At 46.2% G+C, this 21,575-nt stretch overlaps 2 protein-coding genes and 2 long non-coding RNA genes across 5 annotated transcripts in view; 2 read left to right on the top strand and 2 right to left on the bottom strand.

Moving 5' to 3' along the window:
- Positions 1 to 1,672: 1,672 nt before the first annotated feature.
- Positions 1,673 to 3,104, bottom strand: LOC138849682 (uncharacterized). 2 transcript variants are annotated; one of them, XR_011388730.1, is made up of 2 exons: positions 2,965 to 3,104; positions 1,673 to 2,005 (listed from the first exon to the last, which is right to left on the bottom strand). It is a non-coding gene; the product is annotated as an uncharacterized LOC138849682 (long non-coding RNA). The 2 variants fall into 2 exon arrangements; XR_011388729.2 differs by having other exon boundaries at positions 1,673 to 2,036; positions 2,965 to 3,101.
- Positions 2,746 to 5,055, top strand: LOC100338374 (LIM domain-binding protein 1-like). The gene is given in 3 exon segments (XM_051823803.3): positions 2,746 to 3,270; positions 3,758 to 4,208; positions 4,211 to 5,055. Coding segments are annotated over 3 exon segments (1,230 nt in total). The 5' UTR covers positions 2,746 to 2,808; the 3' UTR covers positions 4,528 to 5,055.
- A 6,808-nt stretch (positions 5,056 to 11,863) lies between these two features.
- On the bottom strand, positions 11,864 to 13,222 carry MRPL17 (mitochondrial ribosomal protein L17). Its single transcript, XM_002708772.6, has 3 exons — positions 13,034 to 13,222; positions 12,737 to 12,805; positions 11,864 to 12,407 (listed from the first exon to the last, which is right to left on the bottom strand). Exons 1-3 carry the CDS (start codon positions 13,205 to 13,207, stop codon positions 12,120 to 12,122), a joined length of 531 nt encoding a protein of 176 aa, XP_002708818.1. The 5' UTR covers positions 13,208 to 13,222; the 3' UTR covers positions 11,864 to 12,119.
- Positions 13,223 to 13,415: 193 nt separating this feature from the next.
- The window catches only part of LOC103350202 (uncharacterized), a 104,009-nt gene continuing 95,849 nt past the window's right edge, over positions 13,416 to 21,575 (top strand). The window contains exon 1 of the long non-coding RNA XR_016218797.1: positions 13,416 to 13,554. This is a non-coding gene — a long non-coding RNA (uncharacterized LOC103350202). The remainder of the gene's footprint in view (positions 13,555 to 21,575) is intronic.

Below are 21,575 nucleotides of genomic sequence, written 5' to 3'. Positions count from 1 at the left end.
AGACATTTACAGATGCTTATTTTTTTTAAAAGATTTATTTATTTCAAAGTCAGAGTTTCACACAGAGTGGAGGAGATGCAGAGAGAGAGAGAGGTCTTCCATCTGCTGGTTCATTCCCCAGTTGGCCGTAAAGGCCGATCTGAAGTCAAGAGCCAGGAGCTTTTTCTGGGTCTCCTATGTGGGTGCAGGGACCCAAGTCCTTGGGCCACCTTCTACTGCTTTCCCAGGCCATAGCAGAGAGCAGGGTCAGAAGTGGAGCAGTGGGGACTTGAACTGGCACCCATATGGGATGCTGGCACTGTAGGTGGCGGCTCTAACCTGCTATGCCACAGCGCCGGCCCCCAGATGCTTATTTTGTCCAATGTTCTTTACTTGGTGGTGGGAGAGGTGAATTTGATGTGATCTCTGCCCTCAAGGAGCTCACTATTTAGTGGCTGCCAAATAGTATAACTAAGACACTGAAATGGAGATGAAATAATCTAATTTACAATGCCATCTCACTAGTCCAAGTGATCAATTTCTGCTCACAATTGATCATAATGATAGGACTAAGAGCCAAAGGGATCACATAAACAAGACTACTGTCTGCTAATACCAACTGATAGAATAAAAAAGGGTAGAACGATCCAACATGGGAAGCGAGATACACAGCAGACTCATAGAGTGTCAATTTGTTAAGTCAACAACAGGAGTCACTGTGCACTTACTCCTCATGTAGGATATCTGTCCTTAATGTGCTGTACATTGTGATTTAATGCTATAACTAGTACTCAAATAGTATTTTTCACTTTGTGTTTCTATGTGGGTGCAAACTGTTGAAATCTTTACTTAATATATGCTAAATTGATCTTCTGTATTTAAAGAGAATTGAAAATGAATCTTGATGTGAATGGAAGGGGAGAGGGAGTGGGAAAGGGGAGGGTTGTGGTGGGAGGGAAGTTATGGGGGGGAGGCATTGTAATCCATAAGCTGTACTTTGGAAATTTATATTCATTAAATAAAAGTTTAAAAAAAGACACTGAAATGGAGATGAAATAATCTAATTTACAATGACATAAAAAACTAAAATATTTTGCAATAAATTAAATCAAGGAGATGAAAGATCTGTGCACTGAAAACTATGACACTGAAAAAAGAAACTGAAGACACTAATAAGTGGGAAGAAATCTTCTATTCTTAGATTGTAAGAATTAGTATTATTAAAATGTTCACACATACATCCTGCCCAAAATGATCTACAGAATCAAATCAATCTCTATTAAAATTCCAATGGCATTTTTCACAGAAATAGAAAAAATAATCTTAAAATTCATATGGAATACAAAATACTGAAGACAACCAACTGTATTTGAAGAACAAACTGGAGGTATTGCCTTCCCCAACTATAAACTGCATTACAGAGGTGTAACAATCAAAAAAGTATTGTTTAGGCAGAAAAACAGACACCTACACCATTGAGACAAAATAGGGAGCCCCCAAATAAATCCAGGCATCTGTGGCCAACTAATCTTTGTGGCCAACTTAATCTCAGCATAAGGGTGCTAAGAATATGCAATGGAGAAAAGAAGTCTGTTCAATAAATGATGTTGAGAAAACTGAGTATCCAAATATCACAATGAAACTGGATCCTTGTCTTACATTTTATAAAAAATTAACTTGAAATGGACTAGTCTTTTTTTTTTAAAGATTTTATTTATTTATTGGAGAAGTAGAGTTATAGACAGTGAGAGAGACAGAGAGATGGGCTTTCCATCTGCTGATTCACTCCCCAAATGGCCGCAAGGGCCAGAACTGAGCTGATCCGAAGCCAGGTGCCAGGTGCTTCCTGCAGGTCTTCCATGTGGGCAGGGGCCCAAGTGCTTGGGCCTTCCTCTACTGCTTTCCCAGGCCATAGCAGAGAGCTGGATCAGAAGAGGAGCAGCTGGGACTGGTGCCCATATGGGATGCGGGTGCCACAGGTGGAGGATTAACCTGCTGCACCACAGTGCTGGCCCCATGGACTAGTCTAAAATGTAAGATATGAAACCACAAAATTCCTAGAAGAAAATATAGGGAAAAACTCCCTAAAGTTGGCAATGATTTTTTAGATATGACATCAAAGTATAAACAAATAAGCTGCATTACATGGAACTAAAATCCTTTTGCACATCAAAGGAAACAATCAACAAAAAGAAAAGACAATCTATGGAAAGGACAAAGTATTTGCAAATCATATCTGATAAGGGACTGATATCAAAAACGTCATCAAGAACTTAGACAACTCAAAAGCGAAAAACCTTAACCAACCAAACCAAATTATTTGACTAAAAAATGGACAAACGTTCTGAATAGACATTTTTCTAAAAATGACAAATAAGTACAAATGGCCAATACAGAAAAGTATTACTCAACATGCTGAGTAATACTAATCATCAGTAAAATGCAAATCAAAACCACAATGAGATATCCCACACCTATTAGCATGGCTATTATAAAAAAAGGATAAGCAACAAGTGTTGTTGGTAAGGATGTGAGGAAGGGGAGCCCTCATACACTGTTGCTGGGAACAAAAATTGGTTTGGCCATTATGTAAAAACAGTATCGAGGTTCTTTAAAAAAATTAAGAATATAATTCTCGCCTGTCTGCTCGGCGCCTGACAGGCCCCTCGCTGCAGCCAGGGGCCGCCCGCACCGGGCAGAGGCCGGGTCGGGCCGGCGGCGAGGGCAGCGGGGGCCGCGGGCGGCGGCAGCGGCTCATGCCCGGCCTGTCCCCCCGCAAGGGGCGGGCACCGTGACTCGGCTGGGGCCCCAGCGGCGGGCGATGTGAAGATGTCAGTGGGCTGTGCCTGTCCTGGTTGCTCCTCCAAGTCGTTCAAGCTGTACTCGCCGAAGGAGCCCCCGAACGGCAACGCCTTCCCCCCCTTCCATCCCGGCACCATGCTAGATCGGGATGTAGGCCCAACTCCCACGTACCTGCCTACATACCTGGAGCCTGGGATTGGGAGGCATACACCATATGGCAACCAAACTGACTACAGGATATTTGAGCTTAACAAACGGCTTCAGAACTGGACAGAGGAGTGTGACAATCTCTGGTGGGATGCTTTCACGACCGAGTTCTTTGAAGATAACGCCATGTTGACCATCACTTTCTGCCTGGAGGATGGACCAAAGAGATACACTATTGGCCGGACCCTCATCCCACGCTACTTCCGCAGCATCTTTGAGGGGGGTGCCACGGAGCTGTACTATGTGCTTAAGCATCCCAAGGAGGCATTCCACAGCAACTTTGTGTGGGGAGCAATCCGGACTGGACTGAGTTACTGGAATTAAGACTTATTCTATGCATCTGCTCTCCCACAATATGGCGCTGGGAGAGGAGAAAACAGCTTCTACACAGCTGCCTCCAGTTCAGCCAATAAACTGTAGGACCTACTCCTGATTGGAGGAGAGCAGCGTACTTGGCGTGTGGGCAGCCGAGTTGGGATTGGCAGAGGAGGACTATAAAGGAGGAGAGAGACAGCATGCACCAGGAACATCTAAGGGGAACATCTAAGGGGAACATGTAAGGGAACACCTGTGCAGCCCCTGAGAGAGCCGGCCGGCGGTGTGCTGCTCCCCTGCAGAAGTGGGGAATGTGGCCAGGGGGAACTGCCCTTCCACGGAGGTGGAAGGGATAGTAGCCAACCCGGGAAGAACCAGCAGCAAACCCGGGGAGGGCCGAGCAGACAAAAGAACAGCGCAGGGTCCTGTGTCGTTCCTCCACGAAGACGGGGAGCGACACTTTGTGTCCCTCGACTGTGACCAGGGTAGCAGGGTGACCCAGCACGGCAAACCCATGTTCACTCAGGTGTGCGTGGAGGGCCGGCTATACCTGGAGTTCATGTGCGACGACATGATGAGGATAAAGACGTGGCACTTCAGCATCCGGCAGCACCGAGAGCTCATCCCCTGCAGCATCCTTGCCATGCACGCCCAGGACCCCCAGATGTTGGATCAGCTGTCCAAAAACATCACACGGTGTGGGCTGTCCAACTCCACTCTCAACTACCTCCGACACTGTGTGATACTCGAGCCCATGCAGGAGCTCATGTCCTGCCACAAGACTTACAGCCTCAGCCCCCAAGACTGCCTCAAGACCTGCCTTTTCCAGAAGTGGCAGCGCATGGTAGCACCCCCCGCGGAACCCGCACGGCAGCAGCCCAGCAAGCGGCGGAAACGGAAGATGTCAGGGGCAGCATCATGAGTTCGGAGGGTGGCTACACCAACAACAGCAACAGCAAGAAGAAGAGCCCGGCCAGCACCTTCGCCCTCTCCAGCCAGGATGTGATGGTGGTGGGGGAGCCCACCCTGATGGGCGGGGAGTTCGGGGACGAGGACGAGAGGCTCATCACCCGTCTGGAGAACACCCAGTTTGACGCGGCCAACGGCATTGACGACAGCTTTAACAACTCCCCTGCACTGGGTGCCAACAGCCCCTGGAACAGCAAGCCTCCGTCCAGCCAAGAAAGCAAATCGGAGAACCCCACGTCACAGGCCTCCCAGTGAAGGCCCTGCCGTGGCCACCCAGCACTCTGCCTGCCTGCCCCACCCCTCGCAGCCCCAGGGAGCAGAAGACAGAATGAAGAGACTGAGCATGGGCATCCTCCATTCACCCACTTCAGGGAGGAACTGGACTTGCTGGGGGCAGGTGCCAAGATTTGCCTCCCAGTGTCCCTGGGCTGGGCCTGGCCTCTGCAGAGCCTCTTGGGGGAAGGGGGTACTCAGGTGGATGCCTCTGTGGGCCCTGGGCCTCTGAGAAATGTCCTGACCACCCCACCCCAGGGTGTTTGTCTCCATTGTCACTCCAAGCTCCGGGTTCCCTGTCCTCCTGACTTTACCCCCTTGAAGCCTTGGGTTGTCTGTACCCACAACTCTTAGGGACTCAAGAAGTTACACGGGGCTTGGCTGGATGCCCCTCCCCCTAGGCAGCTGGTAATTGAGGGGTAAAGCTCTGGGCTCCTCCTCCCTCTGCCATTTATCCCAGCTCCAAGTTTTTAAAAAAATATATTATTAAAAATATAAGTTAAAAAAAAAGAATATAATTCTCATATGATCCAGCAATCTCACTTCCAGGTAGGTATCTAAAGGGAATGAACTCAGTATCTTGAAAAGATATCTGCACTGCTGTGTTCACTGTAGCATTAATCACAATAGCCACAATTCAGAAAGTTCTCTGTCAACACATGGATGGAGAATGCAGTACACACACATACATACACACACACACAATGGAACTTTACTCAGCCATAACAAAGAAGGAAATCCTGCAATTTATAACAACATAGATGGACCTGGAGTGTCGCTCCCCCTCTTCATGGAGGAATGACACAGGACCCTGCGCTGTTCCCCCGTCTGCTCGGCCCTCCCCGGGTTTGCTGCTGGTTCTTCCTGGGTTGGCTACTATCCCTTCCACCTCCGTGGAAGGGCGGTTCCCCCTGCCACATTCCCCACTTCCGCAGGGGAGCGGCACACCGCCGGCCGGCTCTCTCGGGGGCTGCACAGGTGTTCCCTTACATGTTCCCCTTAGATGTTCCTTCTTAGATGTTCCTGGTGCATGCCGTCTCTCTCCTCCTTTATAGTCCTCCTCTGCCAATCCCAACTCGGCTGCCCACACGCCGAGTACGCTGCTCTCCTCCAATCAGGAGCAAGTCCTGCTGTTTATTGGTTGAACTGGAGGCAGCTGTGTAGAAGCTGTTTACTCCTCTCCCAGCGCCATATTGTGGGAGAGCAGATGCATAGAATAAGTCTTAATTCCAGTAACTTAGTCTAGTCCGGGTTGCTCCCCACAGATCCCCCTTTCTTTTTATTTTTTGGCGTTGATACGCGCCTGTCTTCGGTGTCCCACGGCACACACTCTGCTCTGCTTGCTAGAGTTGCCACAGGTTCTTACAAGTCCTATCAATCAGGCAAACCGAATCCGGGTCCTCTCTTCGCCATGTTGTGAGGAGGTTTTTAGGCGCTGATGCATGCCTGTCTTCGGTGACCTGTGGCTCATACTCTGGTCGAGCTGCCTGCTGGTGCTTACCGCCTTACTAATCAGGCAGACCGAATCCAAGCCTTCTCATTGCCATATTGTGGGGTGACTTATTGGTGTTGATTCGTGCCTATCTTCGGTGACCTGCGGCTCATACTCTGGTCGAGCCGCCTGCTGGTGCTTACCGCCTTACTAGTCAGGCAGACCGAATCCAAGCCTTCTCATTGCCATATTGTGGGGAGGCCTACTGGTGTTGATTCGTGCCTATCTTCGGTGACCTGCAGCTCATACTCTGGTCGGGCTGCCTGCTGGTGCTTACCGCCTTACTAATCAGGCAGACCGAATCCAAGCCTTCTCATTGCCAAATTGTGGGGTGACTTATTGGTGTTGATAACGTGCCTGTCTTCGGTGACCTGCGGCGCATAAGCTGCTAGCCGCCCGCAGGTGCTCACTGCCTCACTAATCAGGCAGACCGAATCCAAGCTCTCTCATTGCCCTGTTGTGGGGAGGCCTTTCTATTTCTCTATTTCTCTATGTCCGGGCATTCCTATTTCTCCCGTTTTGCCTCTATCTTCCAGCATTCCTATTTCTCTCATTTTACTTCTAAACTTCTGTTTCTCTTATCCCCGCGGCTTCCCGGCGCCCGCCCTGAGGCTGCTTCTCGGCGGCTTTCCGGCTCTGAGCCGCTTCAGCCCGCGCCTCTCTCATCTGCGCGGCTTCGCACTAGCCCAGCGTTCCCTATCTACTTGAGCCCCGCACGCTCTGTCTGCGCGCGGCAGCCTCCGCGAGTCACACAGCGTAGCTTACGTCTCCGCCACTAGCATTCAATCTAAGTTCCCCGGGCTAACCTGGCGAATTCAACCCAGCTCACATCTCCGCCCCACGATTTGGCTTCCCGTCCTTTGCTCCCCGGGCTAATCAGACGGATCCCAATCTGGCTTACGTTTCCGCTTCTGGTTTCAACTTTTCGCCCCCTATTCCCGGGCTAACTTGAGAATCCCAAAGTGGCTTTCATCTCCGCCTCGGCCTGCCCCCGACGGCTTCAATTTCCCTAACATTTTTCTCTACCCGGTATGTTTCCCCAAGCTTTCCTCCAACAATACTCCTCCCTCATTTCTCCTGGCCTCTCCCCACAGTCCGCATCCGAGTCTGTTTGTTCTAGCTTTCACTTTCGCTTTCGACCTTAGAGATTTCTCCCAGCTTCCCCCCGTAGTCCGTATCTGAGTCTATGCCTAGGCTTTCAATAGCTTCTTCCGGCACCCTTTTCATCCGGCTTTCCCCTAGGCTGTTTGCTAGTCTCTCTCTCCGACATTCTTCCATTTCTTCCCATTTCTTCCCTCCTAAGTTTCCTATCCGTCCTAGGTTTCCTATCCGAGTCACGGCACCATTATGTCGCTCCCCCTCTTCATGGAGGAACGACACAGGACCCTGCGCTGTTCCCCCGTCTGCTCGGCCCTCCCCGGGTTTGCTGCTGGTTCTTCCCGGGTTGGCTACTATCCCTTCCACCTCCGTGGAAGGGCGGTTCCCCCTGCCACATTCCCCACTTCTGCAGGGGAGCGGCACACCGCCGGCCGGCTCTCTCGGGGGCTGCACAGGTGTTCCCTCAGATGTTCCCCTTAGATGTTCCTTCTTAGATGTTCCTGGTGCATGCCGTCTCTCTCCTCCTTTATAGTCCTCCTCTGCCAATCCCAACTCGGCTGCCCACACGCCGAGTACGCTGCTCTCCTCCAATCAGGAGCAAGTCCTGCTGTTTATTGGTTGAACTGGAGGCAGCTGTGTAGAAGCTGTTTACTCCTCTCCCAGCGCCATATTGTGGGAGAGCAGATGCATAGAATAAGTCTTAATTCCAGTAACTTAGTCTAGTCCGGGTTGCTCCCCACACTGGAGCACATTTTGCTAAGTGAAAAATTAGAAAACACAAATACTGTGTTGACTTCACTTATGTGTGGAAGTTTAAAAAGTCAAACACAGAAACAGTGTGGAATAGTGAGTGCCAAAGTATCCAAACTTTCAGTTCTAACAAGTTCTGGACATCTAACGTACAGCATGGATGAAAGTGACTATATTAATATATATATATATATTTATTTGAAAGAATTACACAGAGAGAAAGATGGCAGAGAGAAGTCTTCCATCTGCTGGTTTACTCCCCAGTTGGCCAGAGCTGTGCTGATCAGAAGTGAGGAGCCAGGAGCTTCTTCCAGGTCCCCAACGTGGGTGCAAGGGGCCACGGACTTGGGCCATCTTCTGCTTTCCCAGGCTATAGCAGAGAGCCAGACCAGAAGTGGAGCAGCCGGGACTTGAAACGGCACCCATATGGGATACTGGCACTGCAGGCGGCAGCTTTACCCCCTATGCCACAGCACCAGCCCCTATATTAATTTAAAAAGAAAGCTAAAGAAATTGGACCACCAGAGTAACATTGAGCTTTGCCTAGGGAATTGAGTGAACACAGGGGTCACCCTTCAGCTTTTGGCAGTCTTGGAGAATGTACAGGTGTTTTCTGCCTGTGGATTAGTTAGGAATATTCCAGGAAATTGTTATATAAAATGTGTGAGAAATGAATTAGACATATACTTACATTCTTACTTACATCATTAAATATTCTATATTTACATATATTACATCATTAAATATTCTATATTTACATATATTACATATATTACATCATTAAATATTCTATACTTACATCATTAAAATGATTCATAATCATTTTAGCCTCTAAGTTCCTGTAGAGAAAGGAGACCATTTCTTTTGCCTTGGACACTTAGCAGTATAGCCTAACACTGTCCCTGCACATAGTACCATCTTTTAGTTTTGTTAAGGCTTAGGCAGAGTTGAATATGGCCTGGATAAAGTTTACTTCTCCTCATTTAATGAACATATATTGAGCACCTATTGTGTATCAGGCCTTACAGTAGTTATTGCCTCCTAGTTTCAGTTTCAGAAGCTTGGTTGAATGAAGCAATCTGTTAAGTAGTAAAGGGTGTTGAATGCTCTGACAAGTACACCTCATAGGGCTACAACAGCACACCTAAAGAGAGCTAGCCCTATTGGAGGGTGACAGGGAGACTTCAAAAAAGGCTTTTCTTCTGAGCAGAGATTTGAGTCAGTAGGAGCTGACTTGAAACAGGGCAAGCGTTATAGCAAAGGGAACATCACACATAAAATTGCCATATAGTCAGAGAATAACAAGTAGTTTCCTATGAAGGATGGTAGCAAATAATGGTAGGAGGTCAAGTGGCTCAGACCAGGCCATAGAAAGCCTTTGTGTCATGAAGTGTCTGGAGTTTGTTTAGCAAAGGCAATGGTTTTATCACTGGAATGCTGGTTGAGTCCAGTAAAAATAGGTTGTAATCCATTAGTGGACTGTAAATCAATTTAGTGAATTATGACCAGCATTTTAAAAAGTGAGCTAGAACACAGTAGAAAAATATTAGTGTGCGTATTTCCGTAAGTATTTTGTGAAGTATCCATAACTATTTCAGTCATATATGTAAATGCATAGTGGCAATGTAAAATATTTAGTCTGTTAAGTCATAGTGAAAATGGTTTTTGATAAAACAGTAAAGGTTAAACAGGATACAAATAACTATTTACTTTTGGGAACAATTATCAGACTAGCCAGGTTTAAACAGAAATAAGCATGAAAGTGATTATTTCAGCATAACTAGGACTTCACCTCTTAGGAACTCTAGGTACTGTTGTTTCTTAGTTGTTCTAATCCACAATCTCAGTGCCATTTCCATTCTACTGCCAGAACCCTGTTAGCACTGAGTAACTTGCCAATTTAACCTTACAACAGAACAAGGATTCCTACTGCCACAAATTTTATGCCTGTCTATCCTGAACCCATCAAAAGAAAGATGGAAATAACAGGACTGTCTTAGACTTGGATGTCTGGGAACCAATTCACAGTCAGGAACTATAATGCAATGTGGCAGATTCAAAGTAGTATAGAAACACTGTAGAAGTACCTAGTTTGACTATGAATTTAGGTTATGGGGGCAGAGGAGCTACTCAAATATAATTAGGTAGGTAAAAGTGGAAGGGTTCTCTGGGTGGTAGGGACTACATGAACTAAGAGGTAGTAAGGGTAGGTACACAGAGAAACAAGCCAAAAGAAGGGCTTCTGTGCTTCTGTAGAATTGAATGAGCCACAGGAGCTAGCAGGACATTAAAATGGTCAGGTTTCTATCATGACAGCTCTGCCTGGAGCAAGGCAAATCAGGGGGCAAGTGCAGTAATTCAGGAGAGCCATGCCTTAGATCGGTTTAGGAAAGGTGACTGTAGATTTAACAAAGATTATGGAAACAAAATCAATGTGGTCTGCTAATTCCACTGAAGATGGATGCTAAGGATACAGTCTGGTTTGGTGTTTCCTCTTAAAATTAGTGTTAAGACTACAATTTGTTATCTGCATATCTGCGTGTGTATGGGAGGCACTACTTTGTCAGTCCTACTGTTAAGAACCCAAGATGGAGAACCTTTGACAACGTGAGAGGGAACTCATTTTTCTTGGTCTCTTGGGTTTGGAATTTGGATGGACTTGAAGGAACATTCCACCGAAGTAAAAATTTGTCACTTACAGGCCAGATTTCTAATTTCTGATTCACTGCGGTTTATTTCCCTTGGGTTATCCCTGAGCTGTTAGCAAATGTTCTAGGATTCAGGTAATCTTATGTGGGCCAAAATATTACAGAGGAGGTAGTGTCCCTTGAGAATGTTGTGACAACAGCAGATTAGACTCTGAACTCCTTGATGGCAGAGGCTATTTCTTCTCTATATTCTAGTGTAAACAAGGGAAGAGTGAATTTAGATTTATTTGAAAAATGTTTTTAGTGTCTACTGCATTAAGTTTTCTGGCAATACTTCGTGAACACACTGGTAAAGGGAAAGAAGTAGAGAGCCACCTTTGGAGCAGCCAAGTTTCAGATTAGGGCACTTGTGGTAAAGTTACACCAGAATAATTCTGTTTCTGAAGTTCATGTCTTACCACTAGACCAGTGACCTCTCTCCTCTTACCCTTACTTATTAAACTCCAATAACAGTGGGCCAAACACTCTAACAGCTAAACTTCTTACCAGTCTACATGGGAAATAGCAACCATCAGGCCCTGCTGTAAGTGTTGAGGCCAGGAGGAGTAGCTCCCATTTAAGCCTTCTCATGAAGAGAAAGCAACCATCACCCTAGTTGCCTCTGAACAGAAGGGAGGAACAGCATGCCTGGGCCAAGCCCAGCTTCACAGTAATTAGTAGATATAAAGGAGTTCTCTGCTTCTCACGTTCCCAAGCCATTCTGAAGCCGGATTTCCTTTTTCTGAGTTCCCAGAGAGTCCCAGACTTGACAACAATAACAACTTCCAGGAAATTCCCAGTGAGTTTAACTTCCTAATCCTCCTTACTTCAACTCTCTCCTTTATCCCCTCCCCTCTCCACCAAGAGGAAAGAGCTTAATCTGAAATCCAACTTCCCCTGTTGAACGCCTCCACCCCTTTGGTCAGGGTAGTGGATAGCTGAGCTTTTACGTCTTCTCCTCTGAGGCTCATTCAGGAGTGGAGGGAAGCACGCGAGAGTAAAGTGGGAGCCTGCCGAGAAACAGAGGAATGGTGTCAGGGTCTCCTGAGGGTTCCTAGGAAAGTGGATTGACAAAGTTTCACTTGTAGATTTTACTGCCCCACCCATCAAAAGTAATCTTTCTCTAAGGAATCTAAACGGCTCACTCTCTATGCTGGGTGTCAAAACATAATCACCTTCAGGAGCAACACTGGAATTGTAAGATGTGTCCCATCTAAAATGGCATTAACAAAAATAAACTATACTAAACACACGGAACCCGAAACTAAGAATCAGAAAATCAAGCCATGAATTTACTATCTCAGGTAGATTGAGCATTTAGTTTTCATTCTCCAGAAACCTCAGAGGAAGAAGAAAAAAATCAATTTACATATATTCACGTTAAGGAATTTTATATACTGTGCAGGTCAAGGGCCAGAAGATTCTGGACCCCATTAAGATTGTCCATTCCAGAACTCTCACTCTAGGTCTTCTCAGACATTAATAAAAGAGCAGCAGAGGCCTGTAATCAGTGGCACCAATGAGAGCTGCAGACCCATCAGCCCCAGTTAGGTTCCTGGTGTTTGAGTTGTGTGGCAGCTGTGAATACTTGTTTCCTGGTTCAGCCTGAGGTCCTCCCGCAGTCCCTGCAGCAGCTGGTTTAGGAGTGTAAGGTTGCTGTCTCTGGGAGGCAGAGGCAGGGGTGGGAGGCAGTTCCCTTTATACTCGATCACAGCCATCTTGGCCCGATCCTGCTCACTCCGATTCGGGATTTGCAGCATTCTCGTGTAGCCCCCATTCTGATCTCGGTACCGAGGGGCCAGGACTTGAAACAGCTTTGGGATCAAGTCCTTCTCCTAGAGGGAGAATTATTCAGGAGAGAGTGGAGTCAGGTACAACTGCAGAGGCATTTAATTCTCAGCTACTCCCAAAGGTAGGGTCCAAACACATGTACACAGACCTCCCCCACGTCCCCCCCAAAGTATTACACAGAGGGGCCATTCACAGGTCATTCTGGCGTATGCGTAGTCGCACCGGGTTCAACTTAAGACACAAGTTTCCAATTTAGTTCCTAACAGTGGTCCACACGTCAGAGCTTAACTCTGCCCGGCCCCCTCCCTCCAACAATCCCCTCCTCTGAGGGAGCAAGCAGTGCATCTGGGAGGCAAAGACGGGTCACACTCACCGTGAGCCAGAAGTCAGCCATACGCATGGCTCGTTCGTTGGTGTCTCCCAGCTTCCCATAGTCGATGAGCTGCGAGGAGATGGCAATCAATTCATCCCGCCACTCAAGGGTCTTTAATTCAGGCCGCCCGCGACTACGCAGCCCTTACTCGTCTCCGGTTTGGGCTCAGTCTAGGATCCTACGTGATTCAGACTTGGGGAAGGGTTTACCAGAGCAGTCCAATTCCTCGCCAAATTCAGCCAGACCCCGCCCCTGCAGCCTAGACGCGCGCGGAGACAGGCCGGCCTCGCTCCTTACCTTCTCGGCGTAGCCCCTCATCTCGTCCACGCGCGCCCATGACGCCTCGATGCGTTCGTGTCGCACCAGTCCCGTGAGCAAGTTCCGCAACAGGTGAATGCGGGACTCGGGTCCCAGGCCCAGGCGGCGGAATACGCGGCCGTGGGAGACGGCGGCGGCGACCGACAACCGCATGTTCGCAGCGCCCCCGCCCCTCAGAGGCCGGAACTGGAAACGCCAGGGGAGGGGCCAGGCGGAGGAACGGCGGGGCGCATGCGCCGTCGCCCGGTGCGTGGCGGACGTGTTTGCGCATGAGCATCACGGAGTGCCTCGCTGGCAATCTGAGGAAGGGCGGAGGAGGGGAGTTGAGCTTTTCCCGAGGCGGAGAGCCGGGCGAGCGTCCCTCGCTGTGAGGGGGTGCTCCGCGGCGAGCCAGGGAGCGAGGCGCCACCTAGTGTGGCAAACGGCGGCCATCGGGTCCTCCTAAACGACGTGGCGGGGTTTAGACGGACGGGAAGCTCCTCCGCGGAGCGGCTAAGAAAGTGAGTGTCTGAGGGAGCCGCGCCTGGAGGGGTCGCGCTGCTGCGAGCTGACTGAGCGCGGGCCGCCGGTAGCAGTAATGGCGAAAGGAGTAACCAGGAAGCCCAGGAAAGAAACTCAGATAGTGAGACTTTTCTGTTGTTGAAGTAGTCATCGCAGTTAAAAATCCTAGCGCTAAAAGACAGAGTAATGGGCTAGCATTTTAGAATTACATCTCTGTATTTTTCGAAAGGGTAAAAGCATACTTACACATTATCTGTTCATGTACAATAACATTATAGTTTACTTTTGAATCTCAACTCTGCAAGTTTAATTTTTTGAAAAGTTTGATTCATTTAAATATTTGAAAGGCAGACGATGGGGCAGTGGGGTTTGGAGATTTGATGCGATGTGGAAGTTCCATCTGCTGGTTTACTCCCCAGTGGCCGCAATAGGCGGGTCTGGCCAGGCAGAAACCAGGAGCCAGGAACTCCAATGGGAGCCCCCATGTGTGTGTCAGGGTCCTAAGTCCTTGTGCTATCTCCCCTTGCCTTCCCATGTGAATTAGCAGGGAGCTGGGTGGGAAATGGTGCAGCAAGAACTCCAACCGGCTGCTCAGATATAGAATACCATCATCGTAACGGGTAGGTTAGCCATTGTGCCACAGTGTCAGCCCCACAACGTCTCCAAATTTACAGTGAGTATCAGTATTATTCTTTGTGGGTTGAACTGTCATCCCCCCACTTCTCCCACCCCCGGCCACCTCAGAATGTGACCTTATTTGGAAAGAGTCATTGCAGATGTAATCAATGACAGTAAGGTCATACTGAAATAGGAAGGACAGTTCATGAAAAATGGCGAGTTTGTAAAAAGAAGGCATTTGAAGAGTCAGACACACAGGGTGAAGATTGTCTGACAAAGACAAAGACATACAAGGAGAATGGCTTGTGACCATCAAGAGAGGGTTTGGCTATATAGTTGCAAGTGAAGGAATGGACTCCAAGGATTGCCAGGAAACATTTGAAGCTAAAAGAACATCATAGATCCGTCCCTAGATCTTTCAGAGAACATAACCTGTGGACACTATAATTTTTAACTTCTAACCTCCTGAGATGTGAGACAATAGATTTTGTTGTTTCAAGCCCCATGGTTGTTTTACTTTGTTATGGGGCCCTTCATAACTAATACATAATCATGTTCTTTAGACAGTGTAATTAATATTTGTCACTCTGCTTGTAGGTGACCAAATAACACTTAGTATTTTTTTTTTTATTTTGTAAGTTTTCTTTCACATGAAGCAAGAGATAGTCATAAGAAAAGTCATAAACATGGGGATGTTGGCAAGGATTTATACAAATCATACTTCACAGTAAATTTCAGAAGTTACCTTCTATATTATATGTTTTTTCTTTGGGAACCATTTGTGCAGTTTTCAAATATTTTCATAGTTGAAGAATTCAGTTTAGATATTTTCATGGAAAACTTCTAACTAGGAAAATTAAATTTCTAATTAGGAAAAACTTTTAAGGTTTTCTTCTGTAGGGGCCGGCACTGTGGCATAGTGGGTAAAGCTGCTGCCTTTAGTACCAGTATTCCATATGGATGCTGGTTTGAGTGCTGGCTGCTCCACTTCCAATCCAGCTCTCAGCTATGGCCTGGGAAAGGAGTAGAAGATGGCTCCTGTCCTTGGGCCCCTGCACCCACATGGGAGACCCAGAACTTCCTGGCTTCTGGCTTTGGGTGAGCCTAGCAGAAGTCAGAGAAAATCAACATTGGCATTGACATTTGATCTGTTATAGATGTATCACATGGTGAAAATAATTGAAGTATCAAACTGTTATCTTTTTTTTAAAAGATTTATTTATTTGAAAGCCAGAGTTATAAAGAGACAGAGAGAACGAGAGAGAGAGCGAGAGAGAGAGAGAGAGAGAGATCTTCCATCTACTGGTTCACTCCCCAAAGGAAGAAAATTATATCTATTTATATATTTTTTGCAAAATAAAGATGTTTATTTTCATTCCAAAAAAGTTTAAATCTAGTATAGTTTTTTTTTTTTTTTTTTTTTTTTTTTGACAGGCAGAGTGGACAGTGAGAGAGAGAGAGAGACAGAGAGAAAGGTCTTCCTTTTGCCATTGGTTCACCCTCCAATGGCCGCCTTGGCCGGTGTGCTGCGGCAGGCGCACAGCGCTGATCCGAAGGCAGGAGCCAGGTACTTCTCCTGGTTTCCCATGGGGTGCAGGGCCCAAGCACCTGGGCCGTCCTCCACTGCACTCCCTGGCCACAGCAGAAAGCTGGTCTGGAAGAGGGGCAACCGGGACAGAATCTGGCGGCCTGACCGGGACTAGAACCCAGTGTGCTGGCGCTGCAAGGCGGAGGATTAGCCTATTGAGCCGTGGCGCTGGCCTGTATCTACTAGTTTTTCACATTAACTTCTACATAGAATTTTTAAAGAATATGTTAAAAAATAGTGATAATCTGAAACCTGCACACAGATGATTAAAACTCAGTGGTAATCATAGCAACTGTTTACATTATTTTATCATTTTATTTGAATGGCAGAGAGAGACAGAGTTCTTCCATCTGCTGGTTCACTCCTCAGATACCTGAAACATCTAGGACTGGGCCAGGTCAATGCCAGGAGCCTGGAATTTAATTCAGGTTTTTGGTGGAGGCATCATCTGCTGCCTCCCAGGGTGATATTAGCAGGATGCTGGATCAGAAGTGGAGGAGTCAGTACTCAAACTAGGCACTATGACATGGGTGGGATACAGGCATCCCAAGCAGCGTTGTAACCTCTACACCTAATGCTTGCTCTGGCAATTGTATAGAAATTAGACCAAGAGCACCAATTGGCGTCCCAGATGCTCCACTTCCGATCCAGCTCTCTGCTGATGTACCTGGGAAGGCGGTGGAGAAAAGCCAAGTCCTTGGGCCCCTGCACCCATGTGGGAGACCTGGAGGAAGCTCCTTCCTGGCTTTGGACCAGCCCAGCTCCAGCTGTTGTGGCCATCTGGGGAGTTAACCAGTGGATAGAAGATCTCTCCTTCTGTTTCTCCCTCTCTTTCTCTGTAACTTTGCCTTGCAAGTAAATAAATAAGTCTTTAGAAAATTAGACCAAGAAAACTTTTTTATTGAGGGTTATTATATCATTACATTAGAATTGTTGTAGGTATAAATGACAATAAAAAGCAGATTAACTTTTAGTTATTTTATTACTGTTTTAAAATCTTTGAAGACTGTTCAACTCCTTATTTCTGCACCCAAGTTGGACGGTATCCATCCTTCCTTCCTTCCTTCTTTTTTTTTTAATTTATTTATTTGACAGGTAGAGTTACAGATAGTGAGACAGAGAGAGAGGTCTTCCTTCTGTTGGTTCACCCCCCAAATGGCTGCCACTGCTGGAGCTGTGCCAATCTGAAGCCAGGAGCCTGTTGCTTCTCCTGGTCTCCCATGTGGGTGCAGGAGCCCAAGCTCTTGGGCCATCTTCCACTGCCCTCCTGGGCCACAGAAGAGAGCTGGACTGGAAGAGGAGCAATCAGGACTAGAATCCGCTGCCCATATGGGATGCCGTCGCTGCAGGCAGAGGATTAGCAAAGTGAGCCATGGCGCCAGCCCCCTCCCCCCCCTTCCTTCCTTCCTTCCTTCCTCCCTTCCTCCCTTCCTCTTTTTCTTTCCTTCTTTCTTCCTTTATCTCTTTCTCTCCTTCCTTTCTCCCCCCTCCCTCCCTCCCTCTTTCCCTCTCTCCCTCCCTCCCTTCCTCCCTCCCTCCCTCCCTCCCTCCCTCCCTCCCTCCTTCCTTCCTTCCTTCCTTCCTTCCTTCCTTCCTTCGAGAAGGAGAGACAGAGAAAAAGGTCTTTCATCAGCTGGTTCACTCCTCAAATGGATGCAATGGTCAGAGCTAGGCTGGTCCAAAGCCAGGAGCCAGGAGCTTCTTCCTGGTCTCCCATGTGGGTGCAGGGGCCCAAGCACTTGGGCCATCTTCTGTTGCTTTCCCAGGCCATAGCAGAGAGCTGGATCAGAAGAGGAGTAGCTGGGACATGAACCAGCACCCATATGGGATGCCAGCATCACAGGCCAAGGTTTATCCTACTATATCACAGAGCTGGCCCCTGTTCTCACTTTGCAACCTGTGTTACTCACTAGCTCTGAGTGTCCAGCTGACCCTCCAGGGAAGGTACTCAGAATGGATCTATCTGAGTATTCTGGCTGAACTAGGACTTGTAGCAACTCTGATGAATCCGAGTCCAGGTTGAGCCCCTGAGGAGGTGTTGGTGGTAACTATAGTCAGTTTCTCAGAGTGAGAAAAGCAATCTCAAGCAATGTTTTGTGAGTCTGCTGAATAAGATCCCAATCTTCAGAAGAATCTTTGGTTGTTTTTCATAACCTTTGCTGGAAGAAGAGGGTTGTGTCTGCCCACACCACTGCAGAGAATCCCTGACTGCTTACATCCTATTCTTTTTTTTTAATTTATTTATTTACCTGAAAGAGTTACACAGAGAGAGAAGGAGAGGCAGAGAGAGAGAGGTCTTCCATCCCCTGGTTCACTCCCCAGATGGCCTTATTGGCTGAAGCTGTGCAAATCCAAAGTTAGGAGCCAGGAGCTTCCTCCAGGTCTCCCACATGTGTGCAGGGGCCCAAGCACTTGTGCCATCCTCTACTGCTTTCCCAGGACATAGCAGAGAACTGGATTGGAAGTGGAGCAGCTGGGACATCCTATTCTGTGGAAGCTTCTCTGAGGCAGTGCTCTGGAAGTCAATCTAGGGAACTCAGTATTCAGTTAGGGATTTAGTGGTGATTCTGGTAAGCAGTTGTTGATTGGGCCCCAAAACAATTACTGATTTTATTCCTTAAATCTTGATCTGGGAAGAGTTGTACAAATTACAGCCTGTCTCTAGTACCTGATAGATTGATGATCGTATTAAGCTTAGTTAAAATGAGTTTTTCACAATAAGAGTCACTAGGTTATTTAGGATAACAACAAATTAAAATACATCTCAAAGAGAAACAAGAGACCTTATAAAGCTGTTGAATATAGAAAATAAGCTCCTGATATACATTCAACAAAAGCAAGATGGTCTAGGGCTGCAGACAGACACAGAATTTGGATAGAATCAGCATAACCCTCTATGGTTATATTTCACTCTGGAAATGGTGACTAGTTGTTTCTAACTTGGTTCCCTCTCTTAATGTGGTGTTCTTGCCCCTCCCTGCTTCATTTCCTTGTATTATTAGTGAGATCCACTGCCTGCTGTTGAAATTATAAGGTCTTTCAAGGTCAGGGAGAGACTCTGACTCATGCATCTCATCTCCTTTCTCTTCGCCTCCACCCCCAAGCTAGCACTGTGCTTTTCTGTTCATAAGTCTTTCAATACAAATTTGTAAAAAAGAGCTTGAGAAATAGAACTTTGAATTTTTTGTCTGTGTCCCTTGATAATTTCACCTTTACTTGCAGCAGTTATTTATCTTCTTTTTTCCATCTCTTTCTCCTTTTCTTCTTCTCATTCTTTTCCTTCTCCTCTTCCTTCTTTCTCTCTCTTTCCCTCCCTCCCTCCCTCTCTCCCTCCATTCCTTCCTTCCTTCACTCCTTCCTTCAACTGATTTATTTGAATGGCAGAGTTGCAGAGAGTTGGGGAGGAGAAAGAGAGAGAGAGAGAGAGAGAGAGAGAGAGATCTTCCCCCTGGTGGCTCACTCCCTAAATGGCTGCAACAGCCCAGGCTGGGCCAGGGTGAAACCAGGTGCCAGGGACTCCATCCTGGTCTGTCATGAGGGTAGCAATGGCTCAAGTACTTGGGCCATTTTCCACTGCTTTCCCAGTTGCATTAGTAGGGAGCTAAATCAGAAGTGGAGCTGCCTGGACTCAAGCCAGTGCTTCTAGGGGATACCAGCATTGCAGTAGGCAGTTGAACCTGCTGTACCACAATGCTGGCCTTCCTTTCTCTTTCATTTGATAGCTATTTATTCATAATTTATTGTATGGCTAGGCCACATTGCTTAATAACTAGCTTTCTCTCTTTTTTTTTAAGATTTATTTATTTGAAAAGCAAAGTTACAGAGAGGCAGAGGCAGAGAAAGAGAAAGAGCGAGAGGTCTTCCATCCACTGGTTCACTCCCCAAATGGCTGCAACAGCAGGAGCTTCACCAATCTGAAGCCAGGAGCCAGGAACTTCTTCTGGGTCTCCCACATGGGTGCAGGGGCCCAAAGACTTGAGCCATCTTTCACTGCTTTCCCATGCCTTAGCAGAGAACTGAATCAGAAGTGGAGCAGTTGGGACTCTGACTGGGACCCATATGGGATTCTGGCACTGCAGGCAGTGGCTTTACCTGCTGTGCCACAACGCCGGCTCCTAAACTAGCTTTCGTCCTATCTCCACACCAGGTGTCACTAATTTTGCCTCTTTGTGGTGAATGCTTGTCTCTGAGACCTTTTACTACTGGTTCTGAATTATTAAAAAGATCACTCCAGCTCCCTTCTTCCTATAAAGCAGAACTCAGTCTGGATTACTTGTAAAGCGTCTGATTTGATTTTGTATTGTATCTTTTCTCTGAACCTAGCTGACTTTTTTTTAACCACTGCATATTAGTTCTTTTATTTTTTGCTTACCCATTTTAGAAACTCTTGAATAAAGTAAATGTTGGAGAATAGACACATCAGAGGAGACAGTAACTGTAAACTGGATTAATTTGGAAGGAACCTTGCTGATCATTCAGTCTAACAATTCTGTTGTTGGTGGTGCTTTTTGGCCAAGACAGACAAATCCTATTCTGAGAATAATGTTTTTTTTTGAAAGCTTTTATTTAATGAATACAAATTTCATAGGTACAGCTTTAGGAATATAGTGGTTCTTCCCTTGATACCTGCCCTCCCACCCCAATTCCTGTCCTACCTCCTACTCCCTCTCCCATCCCATTCTTCATTAAGCTTCATTTTTAATTAACTTTATATACAATAGACCAACTCTATACTAAGTAAAGATTTCAACAGTTTGCACCAACACAGACATACAAAGTATAAAGTACTGTTTGAAGACAAGTTTTACAGTTAATTCTCATAGTACAAGTCATTAATGACAGAGGTCCTACATGGGAGAATAATGTTTTTTAAAGTCTAAAATGCAATATGAAGGATTAAAACTGAAACTAATTATATTGTTATCAGGATATTTTAAAAAATCTCCTAATTGGTGATATAATATGCGGTGTTTTGCTAATGCATTAAATAATAAGATCTAGTTGTGGGTATAGTAAGTACTATAATTTTTCAAAATAGTGATGAGTATAAATGATATTTGAAACATTTATAATTAATATAGTACAAAATTATCTGTGATTTTTACTGGTGAAGTAATATTGCTACTAATACTATTGTGATTTTCTGCCTATATATAAATTGAAGAAGATGTTACATTCAGTCAACCTTTTGTAACAGGTCAGTGAAAATAAAGGCAAGTTGTTTTTTTTTTTTTTGTGATCCAAAGTCATGTGTACCATGGATTTTATTTATTTACTCTTTGTATGTGTGTGGCCTCCAGGTTAAAGGCATCTGAGTTATTGTGTAGATGAGGAAACTAAGGAAGGTCTCTGTGAAAAACATTGAGATTTTATTCTTGGAGAGAGGACAATTACATTTGAATTCCACTGTAGCTCAGTAATGAGTATCTTTAGTACTTCTACCCCCACTGCCATCTCCATTTCCAATTGCTTTAATTCATTCAATAAATATGTATTGAAACTTACCACATCAAGCCATGAGGTATGCACACCTGCAGGAGAGTACATACTGACTTTCTGGGGGATGCATGAGTAATTTAACAGATTTCTTCCAGGTCCGCAACTTTCATGTTTCTTTTCCAAAATGGATCAACTCAAGAACATGTCTGTAGTAGAAATAACCTTTGTCTTTCTCTCCCACCTCCTCTTCCACACTGACCTTTCTCTCATTTTAAAGAAGAAAGCCATTTCTTTGCCCATCTACAATCTCATGATCATACATTGTTCTTACTAAAATTCCAGGGGATCAAGCAAAGCAATGTGTCAAAATATTGG

The sequence above is a fragment of the Oryctolagus cuniculus genome, chromosome 1 (assembly GCF_051225735.1).
Source record: "Oryctolagus cuniculus isolate XC-2025 breed Fujian yellow rabbit chromosome 1, ASM5122573v1, whole genome shotgun sequence".
Classification (NCBI taxonomy): domain Eukaryota; kingdom Metazoa; phylum Chordata; class Mammalia; order Lagomorpha; family Leporidae; genus Oryctolagus; species Oryctolagus cuniculus.
This window is presented reverse-complemented; position numbering and strand designations above follow the sequence as displayed.

Coding starts and splice junctions, on each gene's coding strand:
- MRPL17 (XM_002708772.6), bottom strand. CDS start 13,207: ATGCGGTTGTCGGTCGCCGCCGCCGTCTCCCACGGCCGCGTATTCCGC. Junction 12,806..13,033: donor TGAGGGGCTACGCCGAGAAG/GTAAGGAGCGAG, acceptor ATCTCCTCGCAG/CTCATCGACTATGGGAAGCT. Junction 12,408..12,736: donor TGGCTGACTTCTGGCTCACG/GTGAGTGTGACC, acceptor TTCTCCCTCTAG/GAGAAGGACTTGATCCCAAA.